The 25,652-nt window shown below is 52.2% G+C and overlaps 1 protein-coding gene and 1 long non-coding RNA gene across 5 annotated transcripts; one reads left to right on the top strand and one right to left on the bottom strand.

Annotated features, from left to right (window-relative positions):
• Positions 1 to 397: 397 nt before the first annotated feature.
• Positions 398 to 25,161, bottom strand: WNT3 (Wnt family member 3). 4 transcript variants are annotated; one of them, XM_077314387.1, is made up of 6 exons: positions 24,857 to 25,161; positions 15,127 to 15,431; positions 7,271 to 7,512; positions 4,270 to 4,535; positions 3,163 to 3,646; positions 398 to 2,377 (listed from the first exon to the last, which is right to left on the bottom strand). In XM_077314387.1, the coding sequence occupies exons 2-5, from the start codon at positions 15,366 to 15,368 to the stop codon at positions 3,167 to 3,169; spliced, it is 1,230 nt and encodes a 409-aa protein (XP_077170502.1). In that variant the 5' UTR covers positions 15,369 to 15,431; positions 24,857 to 25,161; the 3' UTR covers positions 398 to 2,377; positions 3,163 to 3,166. The 4 variants fall into 4 exon arrangements, with proteins under 4 accessions (XP_077170502.1, XP_077170503.1, XP_077170501.1 ...); XM_077314388.1 differs by lacking the exon at positions 24,857 to 25,161 and adding an exon at positions 15,705 to 15,714; XM_077314386.1 differs by lacking the exon at positions 24,857 to 25,161 and having other exon boundaries at positions 15,127 to 15,492.
• LOC143825944 (uncharacterized) lies at positions 15,083 to 16,694 on the top strand. Its single transcript, XR_013226996.1, has 2 exons — positions 15,083 to 15,224; positions 16,306 to 16,694. It is a non-coding gene; the product is annotated as an uncharacterized LOC143825944 (long non-coding RNA).
• Positions 25,162 to 25,652: the final 491 nt, after the last annotated feature.

The following is a 25,652-nucleotide window of genomic DNA, read 5'->3' as shown; positions in this document are numbered from 1 at the left end:
GCTCTGTAAAGCCTTGCAGCTCTTTTGTCCTGAAAGCGGGTCGGTTTATTTCGGTGGGGGGGGGGGGGGGAGGGAGGGTTTGGGTCTTCTGGGTTCAGGTGTTTGGTTCAGTAACACTCCAATTGGATTCTAGTTCGTGCCCACTCCTACTGAAGGCACGGCCACCACCCATTTAATGTATATTCGTGAAGCATGTGGTTCATTTTATTATTTGTCACACATTTTTGGCTTCTCTCCTGCTGATTGTGAAAAAGAATTGTGCCGACACACCTAGCAGATTTCCCTCTGCTCCATTTTAAACTCGTCACAGCAGATTTCCCAGGTTCGGTATTGGCCAGTTCACCTCCCCCCAGCCAATCATTCCGCTATAAATCTATTAAATCAATAAAAAAAACTCACCGTTTTTAAGTGCCTTTACCTTTAATGACTTAAAAGGACCAAAGAAAGATGAAATATATTTTCTTCAAATATATATATATATATATATTTATATATAATATATATATAATCTTAGTTAACTCGAAGGTATATACATGGTATAATAAATAATTATAAAAAGAGCATTTTCAGAATATAGCAGTTTTTTAAGAGGCGGAAAACCCTAGACAGCTTTGGAAAGAACTTGGGATGCAGCTGAGCGGAAGGGCCTGCAGGTGTTCCACCTTCTCCCTCATCTGGATGTGGAATATCTGGCTACTCTGGGGGAAACAATGAAGGGGAAGAATTAATCCTATGAAGGATTAATTAAAAACCCACAAGCACCTTTTTAAAGTCAGCCTCCCCTTCAAGATGACTGCATTTGTCGGAGTTTTCATTTGCAAATTTCAAAGTCTGGGAATTTCTGGACGGTGGGCTCCCATGTCCCCTCCCGAGCTAGTGCGCCTTTAAACTTCAGCTTTCAGCCACTGATGGTTCTACCCGGGCTCTTGCTGCTCTTTGTGTCACTCTACCCCAGGGGTCTCTTGACGGCCCTGGAAGGGCTTCCCGAATAGATGGGAGTCTAAAGGGCCAATGATGGGCCTGGAGGGGGTGGGAAGGAGAGGGGCCCCAGGTGGGCATGTCCACAGCTCTGCTTCCCAACCCTATTCTGCCTGATTGTGCTACTTCTGGAGTTTCTCAAAGCCTGAAGAATGTTTCAGGGGTTTCCCAATGGTCAAAACAGTTGAGGAAAGCATTACCAGGTAACGTCCAAGCAAAGGTGGATGACTTTTTGACCAAAGGACCAGAAAACAAAGAGCTGTGGCCATCACAAGGGTGGAAAAACAAAGCCAAGGTAGACCTTTCACTCCTTTTTGCAGAATCATCGGAAGACAGACAAGTCGCTTCCCCCGAAGAAGCCTTTTATGGCCAAAACGCATCGGGAATTCTTTGTAGATGTTGTTTTTAAAAAACAGACGTGGACGCTTAATATTTTTAGTTTAATTGTCATTAATAGTCACCTGCTCTACCGCTCCCCCAAAAAACTGTAGTGCTAAGGAAGGGGCCCAGAATCTTTAAGAGAATTCCCAGCACCCTTCCCAGACAACGGTTTCTGGGCTCTTCTGGGAAAATCCAGAACAGTTCCTCGGATAAAACTAAATTGGGGCAGCAGGTCTGTCTCAAGGATCGGCGGCCATCCTATTGTTCCACTAGCCGGAAAAAAAGCAAACATTTTCAAATGGGTATAACTTTTGAAACAGCTGGACTAAACATTGCCGCCGTTTTGGGCTTCTCCCCCATCCCAGTCCTTTAGAAAAATGCCTGGATTATAATAACAAAAAAATGTATATACACATTAAATAAAACTGTGTGCGTACGTACAAACATTATTTCGCTGGGTCACCTTTGACTGATGACAACACCTGGGTAAGGACATGGAGACTCTGCTTTATGAATTCGGGCAAATCCTGCTTGACAGGGAAAGGCATGCGGGCGTTTTCTTCCCGCCCCCTTGAAAACGAAATCGAGGCGCTGGCCACCACTGCAAATCCAGGTTGTCCACGGAGATGTGTCCGGGAGGTGAAAGGCAACTCACTGGGCCAGAGCGACATCCTCCATGCAAGAATGTTTGCCGAATGGCCTGTGCCCGAACAGAGAGAGCACCGCCTCGATAGCTTTGTGATCTGAATTTGGCCACTGCAGCAGAACCAGGGAACAAGGAAGATGCTGGCGGGGCTGGTAGAGTCCAAAGAGGTCCAGTTTCGGTGGGGGCGATTTCCAGACGACTCCTTCCTCTCTCACACGCCCAACCCCTCCCCTTTGGCTGCCTCAGCTTGTGGGTGACGTTGGGTCCATTGTCCTCAACCGAAGCCGGGTGGCGGGAGGGTGCCACGGCTGTGGCTGCAGCTCTCCAGCAGTCGTTCGCTTCCATTTTATCCTCCGGCTGCACCAAGAGGCTCTTTCCAGGGAAAGGAAAAAACACAAAGAGCACAGTCACAGCCTGCGGCCCACCTTCCCCGCGGCTCGTCTCTGCTTTCGATACCATGAAGGTTGAGGGTGCAGAAGCTAAAGCCAAGTTTGGCCCTGCTTTGGGTGGTCACGGCTCCCTTTTGAAGGCCACCATGGCTTTCCTTAACCAGCATAAACTGCATGATGTGCAGGTTTTTAAAGGTCTGCTTGTTGCATTCCCATTTTTTAAAAAAAGTTGCACAGGGAAAAAAATACAAACATGGTAAGGCGCCCAAAGGTGCATTGTTGAAGGTTTTTACAGCCAGAGCCAATGGACTGGTGTGGGTTTTCTGGGCTGTGTGGCCGTGGGATGGCGATTGTGCCACGGGAGGATTCTTGCAAGACGGAGAGTAGGATGAAGGGGTGCTCAATGGACATATCCATCCCCTGCTTTCCCCCTTGAGGAACAGCCGGGGAATGGAACTGCTTCCATGGCTAACTCTGCTTCCCGCCTTGAGGCTAACAGTCGGCCTGGGCTTGGCCGTGTGAAAACGCAGACCACCAGAGCACGGCCACGCAGCCCGGAAACCACTGTTGCCCAAAAGGTGAACCATGGGTCAGCCCTCCCCATTGGCTACCCTGACCTTCCCATTGCTCTCTTGTACTTTGGAAGCGCGGAGGGGAGACTTGGTCCAAGGAATTCCCAACTCCCATTCTTGAACTGGGCCACGGTGCCGGCTTTGGATTCCTATTCTGCCCTGCGGCAGCCCGGCCCTTTGCCCTGCGCGCACCCACCTTCTTATTTGCAGGTGTGGACGTCGTAAATCCGGATGCATTCCTGGCAGCTGACGTAGCAGCACCAGTGGAAGATGCAGTGGCACTTCTCCTTCCGTTTCTCTGTCCTCGTGTTGTGGCCCCGGCCACAGCACAGCAGATCACAGCCGTCGATGCCGTGTGAAGTCACGTTGCACGTCCTGTCCCGGGTGCCGAAGGAGCCGGTCTCTGGGTTGGGCTCGCAGAAGTTGGGCGAGTTTTCATAGTAGACCAAGTCGCGCTCTGTGGGCGGCTTGAAGAGGGCGTACTTGGCCCGCAGGGTCTCCACCCACCCGCGGGACTCCCGGTGTTTCTCCACCACCATCTCCGAAGCGCTGTCGTACTTGTCCTTCAAGTAGTCTCCGATGGCCCGGAAATCGGGTTGGGCCCACCAGCACGTTTTCACCTCGCAGCTGCCCGACAGGCCGTGGCACTTGCATTTCAGGTGCATGTGGTCCAGGATGGTCTACCCAGAAGGAAGCAGAAACACACGAGGAAGACCACGTCAGTTTTGTGCAACGTTTGCAGCGTAGGCCGGGTATAGGCCATCAAAAATGGATGGTGGGCCGGAAGCAGCCTGGGAGCAACTGGTCATTACCTTTCTTGCCAGATGATGATGAAGAGCTGGGGTTTTTTTTGTACCCCACTTTCCCTACCAGAAGGAGTCTCAAAGCAGCTTACAATCGCCTTGTAAGCCACTGTGTGAGACGGGAGGCTGGACTAGATGGACCCTCACTGGTCTGATCCAGCAGGGCTCGTCTTAGGTTCTTATGAAGGCCTCGGCCTCTATGCCCTGTTGACCATTCAGAAGGGCTGGTTGGCCACTGTGTGAAGCAGGAGGCTGGACAAGATGGGCTATTGGCCTGATCCATGTTCTCAAGGTGCCCAATAGAACCATCCTTGGTTCTCCCTTCCCCATTTTGTTCTCTGTGCGGTAGTTTTTGCTCAAGGAGAATGCAAGGCCCACGTTCAGCCCACATGGAACTGTGACCCCAGGTCTGCCACCTCCTAGTCCAGCCCACACACCCCTGTGCTTTGGGCCGAAAGAGCTGGGCCCACCTTCCTCTGAAAGCCAGAGACGCCACTTACTGTTCTGCCGGCTTCGTTGTTATGCCTGTTCATGGCGGAGCGCGCATCCGGCCGGTTTTCCCGCGCATCGGCAAACTCCCGGGAGACGAGCACGCCAAAGTCGGCATCCTCGCTGCAGCCGCCCCACTTCCACCCTTCCCCGGGGGGGCCCTTGTGGTGCGAGTCGCAGCCGCAGATGGTGGAAGTCCCTTCGGCGCAGGAGCGGGTGACGGCAAACGCCACCCCTGCGGAGGCGATGGCGTGGACAAAGGCAGACTCTCGGGTCGCTGCAAAGGAAAGGGAAACGTTACATTCCTGGCCCCCGAAACGACTCTTCTCCCCCCGTTCTCTGCCACGGACACCGTTCTTGTGCTTGTTCCGGAATACGGCGGTCCCTGGTTTTACGGAATCTTTCTTTGCTGAGGACACCGAGAGGATTCTGAGCTTCCTAAGAACCTAAGAGAAGCCATGTTGGATCAGGCCAATGGCCCACCCGGTCCAGCACTCTGTGTCACTCAGGGGCCAAAACCCAGGGGCCATCAGGAGGCCCACCAATGGGGCCAGGACTCCAGAAGCCCTCCCCCTGTGGCCCTCCGGCACCAAAAATACAGGACATCACACAGTATTGCAACTAGATTGTTGTTAGCCACCACCAGCCCTCAGCTGTGCAGTTTTGGTCATGTCTAACTGCCTTATTCTTTATCAACCTGGTTTCCTTTGCTCACTGACCAGTCCTCGCCAGGCTGGGAGTTGACGGTCAGGGCTAAAAGAGCAGCTGCCGTTTGAATTGTTTTATTGGCTAAACTGAAATAGGTGCTCACCTTTTGAGTGCAGGAAATATTTCTACTGGACACATTGGTGACTTTGTGCCAAAAAAGCCTTGCTCAGAGCCAGAATAGGAGAAGAAGAAGAGTCGGTTCTTATATGCCGCTTTTCTCTCCCCGAAGGAGTCTCAAAGCGGCTTATACAGGTCGGTAATCCTCAGGATGGGGGCTCATGCTCAATTTTAGCGGGGACAACCATTTCTGAAAGTAACTTTTTTTGGGGGGGGGGCAGACCTAGAATGGCTCCAGCTCCGTAATGTCCGGTTGTGGAGCCTGCCACAGTTTTGGGGGGTGAACACAAATCAATTCATTAATTTGGGGGTTTATATTCTGCCCTGTCTTTGCAAACTCCGGACAGATTGCATCCTGATCCAGCGAAATCTCTTTCCCTTACGGCGGGGATGAGTTTTGCTCATTTGTTTTGCCTAAAAACACAACCGGGGGTGGGAATTCGAGGGCCGCCGTCTCAAAAGCAGCCCGGGCTGTTCAGCAGGCCCATTCTTCAAGCAGGTTGAGAATAACCATCTTGGAAAAACCCTCCCCCCCCCCAACACACACACACACTGCTCCCTCCCCCCCCCTCCCCGCCTCCCGATCTTGGGATTGTCTTGTGTGTGAGGGATGGAGGCTTGAGAGATTTCCCAGAAGCAGCGAGCGGCTCAGCCCGGGCGGATTAGGGGCGCTTGACAGTGTCTCACTGTGCCGGCCTCCGATCCAGACCCGTTACCTGCTGGGTCTCTCAATTTGCCATTGTCTGACCGGTGTCACACTGTATTACCCACATAATGTGGAATGTTTCCGCCAGGCCCAGCGGTACCCACGCTGGCATTCCCCGCGGCCACCCCTTGGCAACGGGGCCCGCAGCCTCCCTGCCCCGCCGTCGCACCACAGACCCACCCGGCAGGCTCGGAAATCTTCTATTGAGACCTCTGCGGCTGGTCCTCCCCTCCTGGGCCGGCGGTGGCCAAAGGGCGTGTGAATGGCGCAGGGTCGCGCATCGGTCCGGGGCCTGCGATGATATCCCTTGCCCTGGCGCCCAGTGGGGATGGGGGGCTTAGCTCTTTCCTCCTGCCTCTAAGCTCATTTTCTCTCCCGCTCTGCCACCCATGCGGTCTTGGAATCGCCTCTGCGCTTCCCTGCAGCTCGCTCTTGAAATGCAAATGGGTCGTCCCCGTCCCCGTTGGAAAAGACAGCCGGGTTATCGCGTTGCTGCTGGGCATTTTGCAGCCGGAGGGTCCGGCCTCAGCCTTCCTGTAGATACAAAGCCCTGATGCTTCTCCCAAAGGGCTGTGGCAGGTCTCTGGTTTGGCCTCAGATGCCCCCTGGTTTCCTTAGCTGCTAGCTAAGAGGAAGGGAAGCCCCCTTGAGACTCCTTCTGGTAGAGAAAAGTGGCGTGTAATAACCAACTCTTCATCACCTGAACTTTCAGGCCAGTCCTGGGGGCCATTGAGAAAGACATAACTAGCATAAAGGAATGGGATTTTTTTACTACGCGTGATCAGAAAGCTGGGGGATGAGAGGACAGGAATAACATTGGGGGAAATGGTAAAATTCCTAGCCCAGGATAGAGACTACAAATGAATGGTCACCTGTTTCTATGTTTAGCCAGAAGAAGCCCAAAGGGACGTAGATCTTATAGGCCCTTCACTTTTATCTTGCTTGCTCAGTCTAACTGGATCTGCCCGTTTGTTTGCGTGGGGGAGGGTCTATTTCTCATCTCCTTTGTCGGTTTTAAAATAAGAACTGGGCCGAATGATCCAGCAGATCTTCCTATCTCTAGCATGCAACTGTAGAGAGATATTTTAAACCCAGCCTGATCTAAAAGGCTTTGGATGCCGTTTTCGATTTGGAATTGCTTTTCGAAGCAGAGTGAGAAATGCGTTGGCAGCTTATTGATCAGTTGGCCCTAGTTTCCCAAGACAGCCCTGCTGGGTCTGCATCAGAACCGTTAAATCTGAGTCCAGCAACAGCTTAGACACCAACAAGGGTTCCAGGCTATTGAATTATGTTATACAAGAGTATAAGTCTCCAACTGATGTAAAGATTCTGCATAACTCTGTCCAGAATTCTTGCCTTCCACTGAATCTGACCCGTCTGCTCCAGGGTCCGATCCGGACTTTTACCGAACCCTGCTCCTTTGACCCCCTCAGACGGCAGGGCCTGAACGGGGGCCAGGGCAGCCAGGGCAGGGGCCGTACCTTTGTCTAGGACCGGACCAAAGATGGCCAGGCTGTCATCGATGGTGGTGCAGTTCCAACGCCGCCCCCGGAACTGGTGCTGGCACTCCTGAATGCCCAATTTCACCCCTTCGGCCACGCTGGGCATGATCTCGATGTAGTTCCGGCAGAAGCGGAGTTGCTTGGGCACCAGGCCTGGGATGGAACCGCACAGGATGGGCTGGGACCCCAGAGAGGTATACTGCTGGCCCAGAGCCAGGGACCTGCAAGGAGAGAGCAGAGGCAAGGCACGCATGAAGAGGCCTGCGGAGAGGGGCCCACCTCACGCTCAGCTGCTGTTTGCACCCAGGCCCAGCAAAACGCCCCCTCCTGTTAGCAGACATCCCGAAGCAGCCTTTTTACCATAGGGAAAACCCCCCAAACATTCCTCAGGTTTCGAAAAACCTCAGAAGAGGCACGATCATGCAGGAAATGGTTGGGAAGAAGAGCTGTGGACACACACCCCTTCCCCGCCCCTTCCCACCCCCTCCAGGCCCACCATTGGCCATTTGGGGAGGGCAGGCATATATGGTCATATCACCCGATAAACGCATGACAAATTTCTAAAATATATATAGAAAATTAACTCCCACCCATTCGAGAAACCCTTCAGGATTCTCAAAAACAAACAAACAACAACAAAACAACAACAACAGGGTTTCACAAAACTCTGGTTAAGAAAGCCAGTCCCAAAGGCATCTTCACACACAGCTTGAATCATAGAATCATAGATTTGGAAGGGACCTCCAGGGTCATCTAGTCCAACCCCAATTCCATGTCCTGCTCGTCTGGCTTCTTTAAGGCATCATTCCCCCCCCCACACACACACACACACAGCACTCTTTGCCAGCTGTTGCTCTCCTGTCCCCCTCTCCTCTGAACAACCAACAACAGGGCATAGAGGCCTTCCTAAGAACATCAGGAGAGCCCTGCTGGATCAGACCAGTGGCCCTTCTAGCCCTGCATCCTCTCTCACACAGGGGCCAACCAGTTTGCCTGGAGGACCAACAACAGGGCATAGAAGCCAAGGCCTTCTCCTGATCTTGTCTCCTGTCTCTGGGATTCAGAGGTTTGGTGCCTATCACACAATGTGATATTTCATGAAGGGGTGATAACTAATGGACGATAAGTTTCAGGGCCCAGTGCTTGTGTTCTGCATGAAGCCTTGCCTGTAACGCCAAACTGACATTCACACCATCAGAAGCCTTTTCTAATTGGGAGAGGAGATTTCTTCCTTCCGTCCTAGCATACAGGAAACGGAGAGCATCCGTCTGCCTGCTGGCTGGTCAGTTTTTGTGCCCCGGGGAGCTCTCCAAGAGAAGGTGCTGAACCAGCATCCTCAGGGCCTCACAGCCCACCTGCAAAAGAGGCCTCCATCGACCTGGCGCATAACCTGATTTGGCCAGAGCCTTCTCTGTGGATGAATTTCATGCACAAACAATCACACTGGACTCCCCTGAATCTCACTGTCCGAAGCCCAACAAGACACGGAAGAAGGAAAGCAAAGGAGGAAAAGGCAGCAAAGGAGAGCTTGTTTTTATACCACTCGCAGTCGGAATACCGCGATCAGGGGTAATCTCATTATAACTGATTTTCAATAGTATAGCATCCCTCTCCTTCTGTTGACCAGTGGTAGAAATCCATTCAAAAGCCAATTATTAGACCCAAAAACATAGGCAGTTCCAAAATCCTCAACCGGTTTTTGCTGTAATACAATGAAGAACCATTGGAAGACTCACAGTCTTCCATTTCGGAATTCATCCATTCTCCAGGTTTTCCGCCACCATCGAATGGCAAATTATAAATATTGTAAGTTGTTTCTGTATGCTTTCAGAAAGAGGGCTGGTCATTTGGAACCCCCAAATCCAGGGGACAAGTTGGGGACCAAAAGATCTCGTCTCTATCCCTTTTTGGAACACTGACGTGCCATCCTTGGGCTGCTTTGATCAGAAGGCAGGTAGGCCGGAGCAGGGGTGCCAGCCATTCGGCAACTTGTCCCCGGTGAACTTTCCGAAACTTTTCTCCTTATGATCCTTTCTTTGGCTCCCCCCTGCCAAGAGTGCCCCTTCTCAAAAGGGCAGCCCTGACGCGAGAGGCATCCTTAACCCCACCGGGCCGTTTCCCTGGCTACCTCATTGGGAGAAGCTTAGGCCCTCTTGTCCGTGGGCGGGGTGCGGGAGGGGGGGGGCCGGCTCCTGCGGCAGGGCCCACAATGGAGTCAGTTCACCGTGTAATCCACCCAGAAGCATCCGGCTCACGTGCGCCCTGGAAGGGAACCCAAGGGGTGCGAGCAGAGGATGCGCTAAGGCTCTGGACACCCCACCGATGCTCGGGAGTGGATCGGAGTCCAGATCCAGAAGGCTGGATGCGGCCTCACTCATAGAATCCTAGAATCCTAGAATCATAGGATCCTAGAATCCTAGAGTGGGAAGGGGCCATACAGGCCATCTAGTCCAACCCCCTGCTCAACGCAGGGTCAGCCCTAACCCATCATCCCATCGCCCTGAGAGAAACTTGGCTTTCATGCTGTGTGAATCCTTGGGCTCCTACCTCTCGTAGAGAAGAATGGCAGACTTTTTGGATGCAAAGCACCTCCAGCCAAAAATCTGTCCAGCTTGGGGGTCTCTATGAAGCGCCCACTGAGTGCTTTGAGAAAATGGGCCAGGTCAGGTGAGTTTTTGCCCAGCAAGGCTCCCTCTGGAGAGGTGACCGACTGCGTAGCATTGCGTTGGCGGCAGCAGGCAAAACAGCGCAAGGGTCTTCCTTCTTTGGCTGGCTCCGCCTCCTGCAGTAGCTATTTTGTGGCTGGCTCCACCTCCTGCAACAGCCATCTTGGCTGGTTTTCATACCCCATTTTCACTACTTGAAGGAGTCTCAAGGCAGCTTATATTCGCCTTCCCTTCCTCTCCCCACAACAGGCCCCCTGTGAGCCTGAGAGAGAGCTCTGAGAGGACGGCTCTGCAAGAACCGCTCAAACAGGACTGTAACTCAAACAGGACTGAGAGAGCTTTGAGAGAACTGCTCTGGGGAACAGCTGAAACACGACTGTGACTATCCCAAGTTCACCCAGCTGGCTGCAGGTGGAGGAGCTCTTAACCAGACCCCTTCAGTAAAGTAGAAGAGTTGGGGGGTATTTTGTACCCCACTGCTTACTACCCCCCAAAAAAACAAAACATAAGACCAACAGGGCGACCCGCCTAAATCTTTATCAAAAAGAGGCCGAATATGTGTAGCCAGCCCCCCTTTAGGCAGATAAGCAGCTCCAGTTTTGCAAGCTTCTGTCCAGCTGCGCCCCTTCTGCACACGCAGGATAATGTGCTTTCAATGCACTTTCAAAGTAGATTTTCTTGTTCTGCACAGGAAAATCCACCTGCAAAAGCACACTGGAAGTGCATTATGCAGTGTGTGCAGAACGGGCCCAGAAGGCCTCGGGCTATCGCAAAATGAACTTTCTCCTCGTGTGCCGTGGGCTGCTTTGTGAGTCAGCAGGCCTTCCCGTACGGCCCTCTTGCCACCCCTTTGAGCTGCTGTGCTGCTCTCTTCTCTTTTCGGAATCTACTTCTCCTGCCCTGTCAAGGTGCAAACACATGGAGGGGGGAGGGGGGAGCCTAGCCTTAAACATTTTTCAGGGCTCCTGTCATGTTTTATCAGATCAGCCTGGAGCTCTTCTGTCGGCAGCAGGCAAAGCAGGATCCCCCCCCCTCCGCCTTTACTGTACGGCAGGCAGGCCGCATTCCACACCCCCTGGGTCAACTCCCCACCTACCATGCAGCTGCCACAGCCCCTTCCCAGCAACCAAAAGGATGCAGCCCTCCTCTCCTGCAGGAGCAGGGAAAGCCAGGCTCCTCACCCCCATCCCCACCCCCTGCGTGTCCAATGAACCACTAATGACGTTGTCACATATTATGCTCAACGGTACACGCTTCCCTTATCGATCTGTTCTGAGCCACATGCCCAGATGTGTCTTTCTACATATCAGCTCTTGGCTAGGAAATACCCACAGGGTTTGGGGTGGAGTCAGGAGTGGGTGGGATTTGGGGAGGGGAGGGACTTCAGTGGAGTCTAATGCTATGACGTTACCCGCCCCCCCCCCCAAAGCAGCTCTTTTCTCCAGTGAACCGACAAAAGACATCCAAAATGATAACTGGGAACGAGGGATGCTGCTGAACAATACTCTGAGAGAAAAGGACTGTGCAGGGCTCGAGGAAGTAAGCCAAGTTGTGGGAGCGCTCCCCCGAGAGTATTCCAAGAGAGGCCTCCTCGGAAGAAATCCCAGTTTTATATAGAAGTGCTGCTAGACTCTAAGCCTCAGTGAGGAATGCTGCGTGGGTCTCTTCGGAAGCTGACACAGGTCTTTTTTTTTGGGGGGGGGATTTACTCCCAGGAGAGACTGCATGGCCCGTCTCTCTGATTTGTGGCCCGCCCCGGGGTTCTCCCACCAGCCCGCTTCCTGGACCTGTCTCCTCCTCCTGCCTCCTGGAAATGGCTTTGCCCTCTGACCTCTGCTTTGACCCAGACATGGCCTAGGCTCATCCTCCCTCTTTGAGGCCAGCCAGGTCTGTGTTTTTGTAGTCTCTGGTGGGCTGAGGCTAGAGGGCCATCCCTTCCCCTCCTGGCAGGACAGCCACTCCTCCGGAAGTTCTTCTTTCGCTGTTCCTTGTTAAAAAGTTATCTCAATGGCGGCACATGCTTAAATCCAGTGGTCTAGGATTTGCATTTATCATCCAAATACATGATACGTGGGGAAGACAGAGCTACGTTCGTGCTGTTATCCATAGAATCATAAAGTTGGAAGGGAACTCCAGGGTCATCTAGTCCAACCCCCTGCAGAATGCAGGGATTTCACAACTGCCTTCCCTCCTATCTTGCCCAAGTGATGCCCCCACAAAACCAGAAACTCTGGCCAGTCTGGCCTGGAGGAAATTCGCCTCCCGACTCCAAAGTGGCAATGGGCATTTCCCTGGGCATGCAAGGAAAAGAGCCACAAAAGCCAAGCTCAGACACAATCCCTTCTGCCCACCCACTCACCATCTGCCTAAATTCACAGAATCTTACACTCTCATGTTCTAGTTGAAGAAAGCTTCTGTTTGGGTCCCTCCCCCTCGTCTCTTGCAAAAACTTGTCCCGAAGGCAGAGGATGAGATCTTGCAAGAAACTCTCTTGTGCGCTCGGACCCACCGATCGGCTCTTTGCAAAGCATTGAGGGACCCTTGCAAGATGAAGGAGCAAACCGCTTGATGGCCACTGATGTGAAACGGAGCCAAGCACAAGGACCAAGAAAACACCCAAGAAGATGAAAGGCAGAAGGGGGGTCTCCTGCAGCCCCCCCTCCACTCGGGACATATTATGCATGGTTTAGCAAAACCTCCACTTTAGCACACATGCACCTTTAAGTGCCAAGTCAATCAGCATGCTTCATCTTATTATTAGTCCTTATTATTCCTGCTTTTTCTCCTGTACTTCAGGGAGCACAATTGTGCCAACTTAATTTAGACGGATACATAGAGCACCTAATGAATCCTGGGTACAACCTTAGTGGAATTATATATGCTAGATTATCTACATGTTTTTTTAAAAACTGGGATTTGACTCTTTGTTTTTTGTATATTTCAGGGGACTCTGGGGGACAGGTTTTTCTAAGGACAGGTAAAGACAATTTTGGGGAGGCAAACCCAAAAGAGGGAAATTAATCTCATCCCCCTCCATCCAGCAGAAGGACTGGAATTGCAATGAAAATATGCCACTCCGTGTCTCTAAACTGATTAATTTTCAACGGGACCGCAAGCCAGTCACCCTTGGTGCCAACATCCAGCCCTCCGAGGAACGGCTCTCGAGAGGACTCCAGCCTCCAACAGAGCTTTTAATTCCTACCATCCAAAGCGCCTCGCTTTCCGCTTATCCATAAAATCTGCCAGAAGCTGATGTTATCAAAGTAGGACAAACAGAGAGTTGACAAACCTCAACGAAAGGATCTCAAAGGGGGGAGATATCCTGGCTGCGCGCCCAAATCTGTGACTCATCAACAATCTGGCAAGAAAAACCACTTGTTTTTGTTATGATTTAAGTCTCCCCCTTACTCCCAGATTATCAGGCAAAAATAATGTGATGCCGTTTTTTTGTAAATTTAGAAGCACTACATATGTATCCTTCAGATTTATGGGAATTATACTGGGGGAGGGCCCGTAAGCAGAATGTTAGGGTTGCAAAATGTTAGGGTTTATCAAAATGTGAGCCGGTTTCTACACTGCAGCCTAGCTCATTTCTTTGTGCGTTTGTTTAGAAGGGACTTAAGAAACAAATAACGTAAAAACCATGGGCAGAATGTGGCTTATTTAAGTGCTCTTAGGAGAAATGTTCCTTTTCTAGTTTCTAACTGCGTTTCCTTTGAACATTATCCAACATGTGGATTTCAACGTAAAAAGAGAGACATTGACCTAAACATTAAACCATTGAATTCTAACTCCAGCTAATTATCCCAAGATCAACTTTGCTGCTGATATTATCCCAAGATCAGCTTTGTAGCTTTGCTGATAACATTTCCCCCTTCAAAAGATGAATCTTCGACCCATTTTTCTCTTCCTACCTTTGCACGAGACACAAGAGAGCTGCTTCGGCTGGGAGAGAAAAATGTTTCCAGTTTCGTTTTTGCCCCCCAAGCAGGGAGCCAAAATCCCTATGGCCACAAACAAAAACCCTTCATGAAATTAGAATTTTAGCATCCCAGTTAACGCTGCTGAGGCTATAACCAACTATTTCACAAGAAGAAACCTGCCCGGTTACATCCCTTCCAAACCAGGACATACGAAGAGAGGGGAAGGAAAGCCACATTAATGAGAGTCAAACCACACATCAGGGGGATGTCCTTGCTAGCAGCCTGGCCAATATTCTCTTGTGAACTGTAACAAAATCCTTAATAGCAAGGGACCCCAAAGATACCTTCCCTCCTGCACATATGGCTAGACCTGCCTTTACACTTTAATTGTCCCCCGATTAAAAGTTACATCCCGAGAACTTGTTTTTGACACTAGTGATTGCTGCAGCTGGGTCTCCAGCCACATTTTAGAAAGTAGAACTATCCCGTAGCAATACCCTTCCAGATGGGCAAAAACAAAACCCTGAGATGCCCTCATCCTGAAAGATTTGCATTCATCACCCCCAAAGTGGGAGGTTCAAACACAGGAATCCACGCGAAGCCCGAAGACAGAATAAGGGGGACGCACAAGAACAGGATGGGAATGAACGAAGACGGTCACCCCGAAAAGGGTTGCGACGAGGGGGAAGCGGAGTCTTACCACCAAATGGGGTAACCAGCCAAGACCTTTGAGTCACCGATCAGGAAAGCCAAGGCTAATCCAAGCAGGTAGTGATCCATTCGTCCGGGTTGGGTGTCAGGGAGAGCCCTGCTCTCCACAAAGGTCGCAGAAAAACATTTAAAGAGAACGGCAAAAAACAAACAAAAAATCCCAAAACACCCCAAACCACAGGTCCTTTTCACCCCCACCCCCCACCCCCCTCGTGCGCTCGCACACCCAGTGGAGCCCCCGAAAGTCTCCAGAGGTGGAAAATGACTTTATGCGTTGTCAGAAATCCACCTCCGGGGACGCTTTTTCCCCCCCACCCACCCCTGGCTGATGAGTTCCTCAAATCTCCTCTTGCTGCACTTTGGGGGTGTCAGGGGACAGCCAATGGGATCGCATGGCCCTAAGGTAAGGGTTGCGTCTATAGTTCAGCCCTGTCAATCATTCCCCCCCTCCCCCTCTCCCCACCCCAACTTTATTCCGCCTGCTTGTCGGGGAAGGGAGCAGGCAAAACTTGGGAAGGCAGTTCCCCAGCCTAACCTGATTTCAGCTTCTTGAAAAAAAAGTCTCCAAGGGATGCGTGACGCACACACGGCCCATCTGGACGGGCTCGAGAAGGCCGAGGCCCTTCTTGCAAGGTAAGGCCGAGGGAGCGGGGAAGGAGGGGGCTCGGGGCCCGGCCACAGGCTCTCCCGGCCAGGATTCCACAGCACGGCGCACAGACAAGCAGCCGGAGGCGCTCCTGTCAGCGGTGGCAATTTCTTTATCCGTGAGTCTTGCATTCTGCGCTTCCTCAGGAGGCTCAGGACGGATCGCAATATATTGGGAACCGCACACGTGGGATTCTGAAATGCAAAGCAGAATCGGATTGAGGTTAAAAGCTCCAACATAAAAAGGGCAACTTTGCCCTTCAGATTGCTCCCCTGGGATGCCAGGAGCTCCCTAGGCAGGACAGGTTGGCAGGCGGAGTCAGAGAGGCCAGCGAGAGCCGCCGTGTTTCAGATGGGCTCGCCGACTGACCGGCTGATCCACGGAGAGAGGATAGGGTCAGGTGGGCAGCCATGTTGGCCTAAGCGGGAGAACAGAGTTTTATCCGAGTTGTAAACTTGTGTACGCACGTAAGTTTGTTGCACTCGGACTCTGTTCTGTGCACAGATGGGCGAGAGGTTATTTCCCCCTCTATCTCCAGGCTTCTGGCCTGGGCAGGTCAAGAAGCCACATGCGCCTCATGCAACTCTCGGCTACTAGTTTGCAAAGGGGGAGGTCAGGAAGGATTTCCCACCCAGCCCCTCCATATAGAATGGGCACGGTTTCCCCATGCCTTGTTCAAAGGCAGGAGCCTGCTGCAATTTGGGACAAGGGAGGCTGGGGGTTTGGTCTGCCTCTGGAGAAACCCCAGGGAGCTTTTCACAAATGTCAAAACATTTTCCCACCATTCTTCGTACTTTTGGTGTCGTGGTTAAGAGCGGCAGCTTCTAATCTGGAGAACTGGGTTTGGTTCTCCCCTCCTCCTCCCCATGCAGCCAGCTGGGTGACCTGGGGCCAGTCACAGTTCTCTCAGAGCTCTCTAAGCACCATCTACCTCCCAGGGTGTCTGTTGCAGGGAGAGGAAGGGAAAGGGGTTCATAAACCACTTTGGGACTCCTTCTGGTAGTGAACAAAAAACAAAACAAAACCAGCTTCTTTCTTCTCCCTCAAGCCTCTCTGACTGTTTTTCAGGCGGGACGCAAGTCAGAAGAAAGCAATGCTGAATTCCAGATCCTGGAAGGATATTCTGGCTGCTGGAAGCTGACAACAGGAATCACGTAATCCAGAAATGCCCAGTGGCCTTGCAACGGGTCCAGAATACAGACCTGGGTTCTGAATCTCCTGGGAGCCCTTCTGCAGAATTATACCAAACTCTCTTTTTTTTTTTCTACATCACGGTCATTGAGAGCCGGCTTGGCGTCGTAGACTAGACCTGGGAGACCCGGGTTTGAATCTGCATTGGTGCCCTGGAAGCTCACTGAGTGACCTTGGGGCAACCACACACCCTCACCCTAACCTACCTTGCAGGATTGTTGTGAAGACATGAAGGAGAGGGGACATGAATAAAGTAAATAAGGAGGCATCTGGGCTGTCTCCCTTGGCATGGCAGATGGGAGGCGAGCTGTCAGGGAGTCGTGGGTAATAAATCCCATAAATAATTTTTCAAAGGCCCGCTGCGTTAAAACAAAACTAGGAGATCAGGGAGCGGTCCAGGCTAAACATTTCTCTGCAATAATGGTTAAAATGTTGGACAAGGATCTGGGTCCCAGGTTTGAATCCCTACTGGTGCTTGGAAGCTTGCTGGGTCACCATGGGCCATTCAGCCAAAACTACCTTGCAAGGTTGTTGTCAGGTTGAAATGGAGAGCAGGCGGAGGATGGCAACTTTTTTGGGTACCCATTGGGGAGAAAGGCGGGGTATAAATAAAGTGAATAAATACCTGGTTGGGGGTGTTAATGTAAAGGTTGGGAAATACCTAGAGGTCTTGGGGGTGGAGCCAGGAGGGGGTGGGATTTGGGGCAGGGAGGGGCCTCAATGCAGTATAATGTCATGGAGTCCCCCCTCCCCAGTGGCCCTTTTCTCCAGGGGAACTGACCTCTGTGGCCTGGAGAGGAGCTATAAATTCCTCATCTAACTATGCTAAATACAGATCTCCTTCGATGCCCCCTGCAGGACACTCTTATATTCCGCTCAATTATGCACAATGAAGCTCTTGCATATTCCAACAGGTGTGCATAACCCATCACGTGGTACAAGATGTCTGGGCCATTTTACTTCTCGGAGGGCGTGGCAGGTACCGCCTATGCCTGTCCAGCTGGCTCTCTAAAACCTTTTTGCTGATCTCCCCCAACTAGTAGAATTCAAAACGGGGGGGATTTGAAGTGCGGTGGAAAGTTGGTCTTGCCCCCTCCTTGATAGTGGATTGAAAACATGGGGCAAGGGGTCGCCACCTCCACTTAATGAACACGGTCCAAACCAGGCAATCAACCGGAGGGGGGGGGGCTGGCGTGGTGTCTGGATTAAGAGCAGCAGCTTCTAAGCTGGAGAACCGTGTCTGATTCCCCACTCCTCCTCCACAGGCAGCCAGCTGGGTGACCTTGGGCCGGTCCCAGTTCTCTCAGAGCTCTCTCAGTCCTCCCTGCCTCACAGGGTGTCTGCTGTGGGGACAGAGAAGGGAGGGAGAGCCTCCTTTGGGAGTTTAGAAACCAATTCTTCTCCTCCTCTTCCTCCTCCGCTGCTTTTGCCACCCTAATTTGCCACGGTTGCTGGTGAAACATCATGGAGTGAAGAAAACCAGACCACTCTGGCCACACTGCCTGGAAAAGCCACAACCACCAGCTGTGAGAACCTTCGACAATTCAAGGAGAGCGTCTGTCCGGGAGGGAGGGAGGGAGGGACAAAACCTAGCGACAGCAGGGCATTGTTTGGAGTCAACCCAAGGGCTTGTGGAGGAGTCCGGTCTAGAGAGAGTCCAGATGTGTTGGGATCTTCCCCCTGATGTGGGGGGGGGAGGGGAGGTCCAAGACCCCCACCCAACTCCATACCGACATCGCCTAGCTTCCTGTTCATTTCCAAAAGTCCCCTCCCCTCCTGCTTTGACCTCCCTCTGAAAGAGTCAGAAGTGGAAATGGACGTTGGATTTCGCCCCGGGACACACCATCCAGCCTCTGCCTGGGCTTGCTGTAGAATCCTGTACTTTAATCAGCCGTCTGACCTTCCCCTGCAGGACCCACCCCCTGAGCATGGGAGGGGTGTGTGAGAGGGGAGGGGGAAGGTGTTATTCTGGGTTAGAGGACTTGGATGAAACTGAGGTTAAGATATGGTGGTTTGGATCAGGAAGAACCAGCTGGGCAGGAAGAGAGATGGGTACAGCGGCAGGCCAGCCCGGATGGAGGCGCTGCAGGATTCAAACTGCAAAATAAGTACAAAATTCATATCTAATGCTCCTAGGAGGAAGAGGAGAAAAAGAGCTGTTTCTTTTGTACCCCACTTTTTCCTACGCAAAGGAGTCACCAAACAAATCTCCTTCCTTCCTCTCCCCACAACAGACACCCTGTGAGGGAGGGGAGGGGCTGAGAGAGCTCTGAGAGAAAACGGTGACTGGCTGCATATGGAGGAGGAGTGAGGGATAAAACCCAGTTCTCTGGATTAGGGTCCACTGCTCTTCACTATGACACCAGGCTGGCTCTCAAAGAAGAGACACCAGGCTGTTTTTATACCCCACTTTTTACACTTGATGACACCTCAAATCAGCTTACTAACACTTTCCCCTTCCTCTCCCTGCAACTGACATCCTTTGGGGAAGGGCTGAGAGAGAGAGAGAGCCCTGAAAGAACTGCTCTGTGATAAGAACCATAAGAGAACTGTGACTAGCCCAAGGTCACCCAGCTAGCTGCATGTGGAGAAGGAGCAGGGAATCAAGCCCAGTTCTCTATATTAGAGGCTACCACCTGGCCAAGGACGTGGTGAGCTCCCCCTCGCTGGTGGTTTTCAAGCAGGGTCTGGATAGCTACTTCTCCTGGTTGCTTTAAGCAGGGGTGGGACTAGATGGCCTGTCTGGCCCCTTCCCACTCTTAGATCCCTAACAGGGGTTTATGGGAATTGTAGTCCATGAACACCTGAAGGACCACAGGTTGACTACCCCTGCCTAACAGGACGCCATGGTGGTGGTGGGAAGGGCAGGAGAACGGAAGGAGGAGGAGCAGCCCTAGATCTCCCCACCTTCCACCTGGGATCAGCGGATCCCAGAGGCTGGAGGGGAAAGGATGAACCAGGGTCTGCTGAGGAGGGAGGCCGAAGGAGGGCCTTTTATTGGTGGCCATAATGCCTTCCAGGACTCAAAGGAGGGCTGTGAAAAGCGCAAGGCTGGTTCAGGCTTCCTTGGGGTCTCCATGGGAACGGGCCCTGCGGGGGGCCTATTCTCTCCTGCCGCCTTTCCCTCCTTTGTCACGGGTTGGTCGGTCACTGCCCGTTTGTGGCATGGAAACTTCCCTCCTCCAGGGCTGGGAGGGACCCCCACAGCCTCCGGGACAGACCTAATCCCCTCTCCCGCCCCCACTGCTCCGGGCTGCAACCTGACCCCCTTCCTTCAACGTCCCGACCCACAGGCCCAAAAGGGACTGGTTTTGCATCGCACCGGAAAACAATAAAAAGAGCCTCACAGTCCCACAGTTTGGCTGAGCCCCAACCCCACCCACCCCCAAAACATCCCACCAGTTTGCATTCAATGTCATCTGCTGAAGTAGGCTGAGTCCATCCAGGTGCCAGATTTCGGGGCAGGTGCAGAGCCAGGCCTCTGGCCACAAAGCAGGTTTAAAACCCAAAAGTGTTTGTTTGGGGAGGGGAAACTAGAACTATTGCAGACCAGTCTGCTCTGCACTATGTGAACCAAAAGGAGCCTTATAGGGCTTCTTCAAAGGTCTGGTGTTCACACGCACCAGCCCTTAACCCATCTAAAATATGTCCAGCAGCCAATAAAAGCTCCGAAGGGAGAGCTGTAAAGTGTCAGAGTCACTTTACCCTCAGTCCTCAGCTCTCTTCCAAAGGCTTCCTTGCATTTCCAATGTTTTCCTTATTGGCGCATGCATTGCAAACACTTTTAAGCAAAAGAGGATGCCTGATTTGAAGCAGCACAGCGCCACCCGGTGGAGCCTATGAGGAAGTGATTGATCAGTCCGGTCCCTTGCAAGAAAATTATTCCTCGAAATCCGATAGGAAGTGGCCGGAACTGGGCTGCCAGCTGGCCAGAGGAAACAGAGGTCCGATGTTCAGAAAACGGTCAGCCAAAGCTTCTCATGGGATGGCGCTCAATAATATTTCCCGATCATTGCTACAGACAGATCGAGGCATTTATATGTTTACGCAGGTGGGTGGCCGTGTAGGTCTGAAGCAAGAGAACCGGGTTTGAGTCCAACGGCACCTTTACGACCAGCAAATTTTTATTCCTGAGACGCACCCAGATTCAAGCTTTCTTCATCTTAACGGTGTCCCTGGACTCAAGATTTTTAAAATATTTATTTACATTTCTAGTCTGGGATTCAAGGTAGATTCTGCAGGGATGGCTGAGCTGTAGTTCTCCGGAGGTCCATGGGCTACCAGACCCAAAATGGTTCTGGCAGGGGTTAACGGGGATTGTAGTCCATGGACCTCTGGAGAGCTACAGTTTGCCCCCCCCCTTTGCATAGCCAGTCATTTATTGGCATAACAATAATATAGGGTGGGATATCCAATAAACCACATGATAGGATGCCGATGGGAGATATCAAGAAGCAGCCAGGAAGTGGGGGTCCTTGACCTTTCTGAGCTTGTGGACCCTTTTGGAATTTGGAGGCAGTTTATTTGCCTTACTGACGTGTACCCCATAAAATGGCTGCCGTAGGAGGAGGAGCCATTTACAAAATGGCCGCCCCAGCTTCTCTTCAGACCCATCGAGAAGAGCCTCAGGATTTGGCAGCCCCAGCTGCAGGAGCAAAGCATTTAAAAGCCTGCGCAGCCCATAAAAAGCAAAAAAAGCCCCACCTGTACTCACCCCCCTTCTAAGAGGTATCCCTGTATCTCTGGGGACCATTTTAAAAGCTGGACCCAGCTTCCACGGTGTGGCAGAAACAGGTTTAAAGCCCCAGAGATACATTTTCTTCTTCCGTTTCCCCCCTGCCTGCTATTTGCCTGTTCTCCCTCTCCAAATGCAACCCTTAGACGTGAAGGTTCTGTCCAACTGGGGTTGTGTTTCCAGCCCTCAGCCTGTTGAGGCTACAGAGGGCCAGCAAAAGGACAGAGTCTGGGGGGCGGGTAGGAAGGTTCAGCCCGCTCATAATTATTCAGCGTGGACACAGAGCAACCAGCAAAAGAGAGAACAAACTGGAGCTGTATGGGGGGGACCAGCTAAATATAGCCTTTGCAACAGGGGGCTTGGCAGGGCCCTGGGACGGAGGCTTTCGTGAGGAGATGCTGCCCTCGGGTGGAAAAGAGGAGACACGGCAACATAGTGCTGGGGTGGGCCAGCCTTTCTCAACCGCCTTGCCATAGAGAAACCCCTGAAACATTCTTCATGCTTTGAGAAACCCCAGAAGGGGCAGGATCCTGCAGAATAGGGTTGGGAAGCAGAGCTGTGGACACGCCCACCCGGGGCCCCTCGCCTTCCCACCCCCTCCTGGCCCATCACTGGCCATTCTGGGAAGGGGGGGCAGTCGGCATGACAATTTATGGGCATATCATAATTGTGTTTAACAAACTAAACATAACAAATTAAACACAAATATATAAAATTAGTTCATTAACTCCCATCTATTCAGGAAACCCTCCCAGGTTCGTCAAGAAACCTCATGGTTTCTTGGCATGTTTTTGTGTGTTGCCATTGACCTAATACTCTGTTCTGTTGCTTCAAACCAACAAGGGGACATCACAGTCACACACTCTGCAGTCATCCCTCTATTCAGCTGCTGTTCTGGGGGCAAGCAGGGAGTCTTCTGTTGACCCAATCAGGACACTGGAGGCGATAGCTCAAAAATCATCTGGAAGTTCCTGTCCTATCTATGCCAAATATCTCTCTCCTCTGATGCCCCCTGCAGGACGCCCTTGACATTCTACTCCATTATGCACACTGCAGATCGGGCATGTCCCAGCACAGAGGACACCAGCAACTTACTTTGGCTCCTACGCTTGAGTAATCTGCATGGAGTCTCAGAAAGAAAGGCAGAGTATAAAAGGCATAAATAGATCATTCCCAATTCCAACATTGTATACAGTTTGAAAGGGAGTGCCTCGTAGTTGTCAGAGGACTCTGAAAACCAGGATCCAAACTGGATGTGGAAGATCCACAATTACTTCTCTCAGTCCTTGGATGGTGGGGAGGAAAGCAACATGTAAACGGATCTCATCAGACTGTGGAAGCAAAGCAGGGTTGATACTTGGATCGGAGACCCCCAAGGAAGCCTCTGCAGAGGAATACAAGGGCAGACCACTTGTGCATCTCACTTCACGTGAAAGCCCCCGGCCGGGTACACCATAAGCCCATTGCTACTTGCTGGCATTTGATTTTAAGCTTGCCCTTCCCTCTTTGCTCTCTGCCCCACCGAGGTGCCTTCATAATATCTGTACGTCTCTCTCCCAGGGGGATACTGGAGCAGGGGGGAAGGGTTAACCCCACCCCCCTTCCAGTGGCACATTCCTGATTTGATCCCCCTTCTTCCAAAATTGCTTTTAACTACCAAAAGAGAGAGAGGGAGAGATGATTATGCACCTGAGGAGGGGTTGTTAAAAACTGGAAACTGACAGTTCAAGAAAGGAGCTTGGAAAATCCCATGCGGGGGGAGGGAGGGATGCCCTCCCAACAGGCTCCCACCCCACACAGAGATTGACAACTGGAACCGTTTGGCAAGGTCCCCGATTCATGTTCCGTACAGCAGTTTGCAGGCGAGACAGAAAATGCGGCTATTCAGAGCTTGGCAATATCCAGAAGTGCGTGGAATTGTCCTGCCTTGGATCGTGCCCCTTTGGGTGGGAGAGAAGGCAGAACAGAAGATGGGTGCTCTCACAAAGCACTCTGTCTCAACACATGACCCACACTGGCTGCTGGAATTGTGCACCCTTTTCACCTGCATAGTTCAGTCACAGACACTGGAGGAATTTCTGATGTTTTAAACTAGATTTCTCAGGTGTTGTTATGGTCCCCAAATAAGAAGTTATAGAAGAGCTGTTTTTATATACCCTGAGTTATTGGTACCCAAAGGAGTTGCAAAGCAGCTTACAATCGCCTATTGCTCCTCTCCCCACCACAGGCACCCTGTGAGGTAGGCTAAGAGAGCTCTGAGAGAACTGAGACTGCCCCAAGGTCACCCAGAGGAGTGGGGTATGAAACCCAGTTCTCCAGATTAGAGGCTGCAGCTCCTAACCATGAAACTGTGCTGGGTCTCAGCTAGGCCTCTTGTCTCTCCTTGCACAATTACCTTTTCTGCCTGCAGACTGTGGGCCATCTGGACACAATGGGCCAAACCAGGACAGTGTGGCACAGTGGTTAGAGAGCGGGAACAGGATCTGGGAGACTCAGGTTCGGATCCCCACTCTGCTACGGAAGCTGGTTGGGTGACCACAAGACAGTCACATATATGTGGGCCCCCAGGGGGGAGAAAGCTAGGATATACATAAACCAAACCCAGTCAAATAATAAAGACGCTAGTGAGAAGCCCAGTATATACTTCCCCCAGTATAACTGCAGACATTTGTGGGTACTTCCTTGGCAGCTGGATGAGTTTGAAGAAGAGCTGTTATCCTTATATCCCGCTTTTCACTACTTGAAGGCATCCCAAAGCAGCTTACAAAACTGGGCATTTCCACACATCATTAAAAATAGCATTACAACAGCTGAATGGCATAATGCTAAATATAATCACGCCTCCCGGCCCCTCCTCACCTTTTCAAACTTTAGGTTGTGCACCATAAATGTTGATATAATTGGAATATTTGTATTTAGGGGACACCTAACTTAGGGAGCTGCCAGCTCAGGGACCAAGCAGCACCGGTCGGCCGCTTCAAGGAGATGAGTCTTCTCAGGATGAAGGCTGAGCCAGCAGAGAAGGCCACTTTAAGCACAGGTGGCAGCCCCAGCGGATGCTGGCACCTGTCCTGCCATCTCTTGAATTGCAAGCCTTCCTGGCCCCAGACTGGGCTTTCTGACTCTACTTCTGGATTTGCCCTCCCTGCTTGGGCAATTTAGAATCATAGAATCATAGAACCATAGAGTTGGAAGGGGCCACACAGGCCATCTAGTCCAACCCCCTGCTCAACGCAGGATCAGCCCAGAGCATCCTAAAGCATCCAAGAAAAGTGTGTATCCAACCTTGGCTTGAAGACTGCCAGTGAGGGGGGATTTGGGGAGGGGGGATGATGACATGACCAAAGAAATTTATATTTTTAAAAAATATATAGAAATTAATTAACTCCCACCCATTTGGGGAACCCCAGGAGTTCATGAAACCCTGGTTGAAAAACCTGCTTCAGATGCACTGGGGGGGGGGGTGCCCATTCACACAGCCCTCACTGTGCTCTCTTGCCGTCCAGGGAAATAGAGGGAGGGGCAGGTTGCCAGATCCAGGCAGGGAAACGCCAGGAGATTTGGGGATGGAGCCTGAGAGGGGTAGCGGGGTACAAAGCCCCAGAGACCCTCCCCCCTCCTCCGAAGCGCCTCTTTCCTCCTTCTCTGCAGTCTGGAGATGTGCTACAGTTCCGGGGGATCCCCAGGTCCCACCTGGAGGCTGGCATCCCTCCGCCCAGGCCAGCTCGGGGTCGCCGTCTGTGAATGGCGCAGAGGTGCGCTGCGGCGGATCGCGGCCTTCCGGGGCGCTGGCGTTTCCGCGTTGGCTCCTTATCTGAACAGGACGGGCTGAGTCAGCCCTGCGAAAGGCGCGGCCGCAGCATCGCTCCGCCGCAGAGCTCGTGTTGGCATCAGCCACGGAAGTCAACAGGAATTGGAAGACGGCAAGGCGATTCGGGGCTTCCTAGCCCGTCTTTTACTGCCCCAAGGAGTGCCAAAGCGGCTTACAAATGCCTTTCCCCCTTCCTCCTCCCCCCCCCAACAGACGCCCTGGGAGGTAAGCGGGGTTGAGAGAGCTCTGAGAGAACTGCTCCGCAAGAACAGCTCTGGGTCATCTAGCTGGTTTGCAAGTGCCAGAGGAGGGGCTTCTCCCTCCCGCAGCGCCCTGGAGAACATAGCCTGCCTATCGAACCAGGAAGATCCGCTTCCCCCTGTTACACGGAAGGGAAATCCCCGCCGGGAGACTTTAGCGCCCGACTTTGCCTACCGCCCCCGCGGGTTCCTCACAACAACCCCGCGGGGTGCGCCAGGCGGAGAGGATGCGGCTGGCCCCAGCTCCAGGGAGCGCCCACGGCTGAGGGGGGAGTCGAACCCGGGACCAGGCAAAGGCGCTTGCGTCGAGGAGGAATGCGCGGGGGCTTCCAGAACACTTGGGTAGGAAGAAGGGCCAATAGATGAGCGCCCGGGGGGCTGCGTCCCCCTGAGCGGATCCCCTCTCTAGCAGCTCTTG

Source organism: Paroedura picta, chromosome 16 (genome assembly GCF_049243985.1).
Source record: "Paroedura picta isolate Pp20150507F chromosome 16, Ppicta_v3.0, whole genome shotgun sequence".
In the NCBI taxonomy this organism is placed as follows: domain Eukaryota; kingdom Metazoa; phylum Chordata; class Lepidosauria; order Squamata; family Gekkonidae; genus Paroedura; species Paroedura picta.
Note: the sequence above shows the minus strand (reverse complement) of the source record. Positions and strands in the feature narration are given on the sequence as shown.

Coding starts and splice junctions, on each gene's coding strand:
- WNT3 (XM_077314386.1), bottom strand. CDS start 15,476: ATGTTGGAGCTTTTAACCTCAATCCGATTCTGCTTTGCATTTCAGAAT. Junction 4,536..7,270: donor TGGTCCGGTCCTAGACAAAG/GTACGGCCCCTG, acceptor TTTCCTTTGCAG/CGACCCGAGAGTCTGCCTTT. Junction 3,647..4,269: donor ACAACGAAGCCGGCAGAACA/GTAAGTGGCGTC, acceptor CCTTCTGGGTAG/ACCATCCTGGACCACATGCA.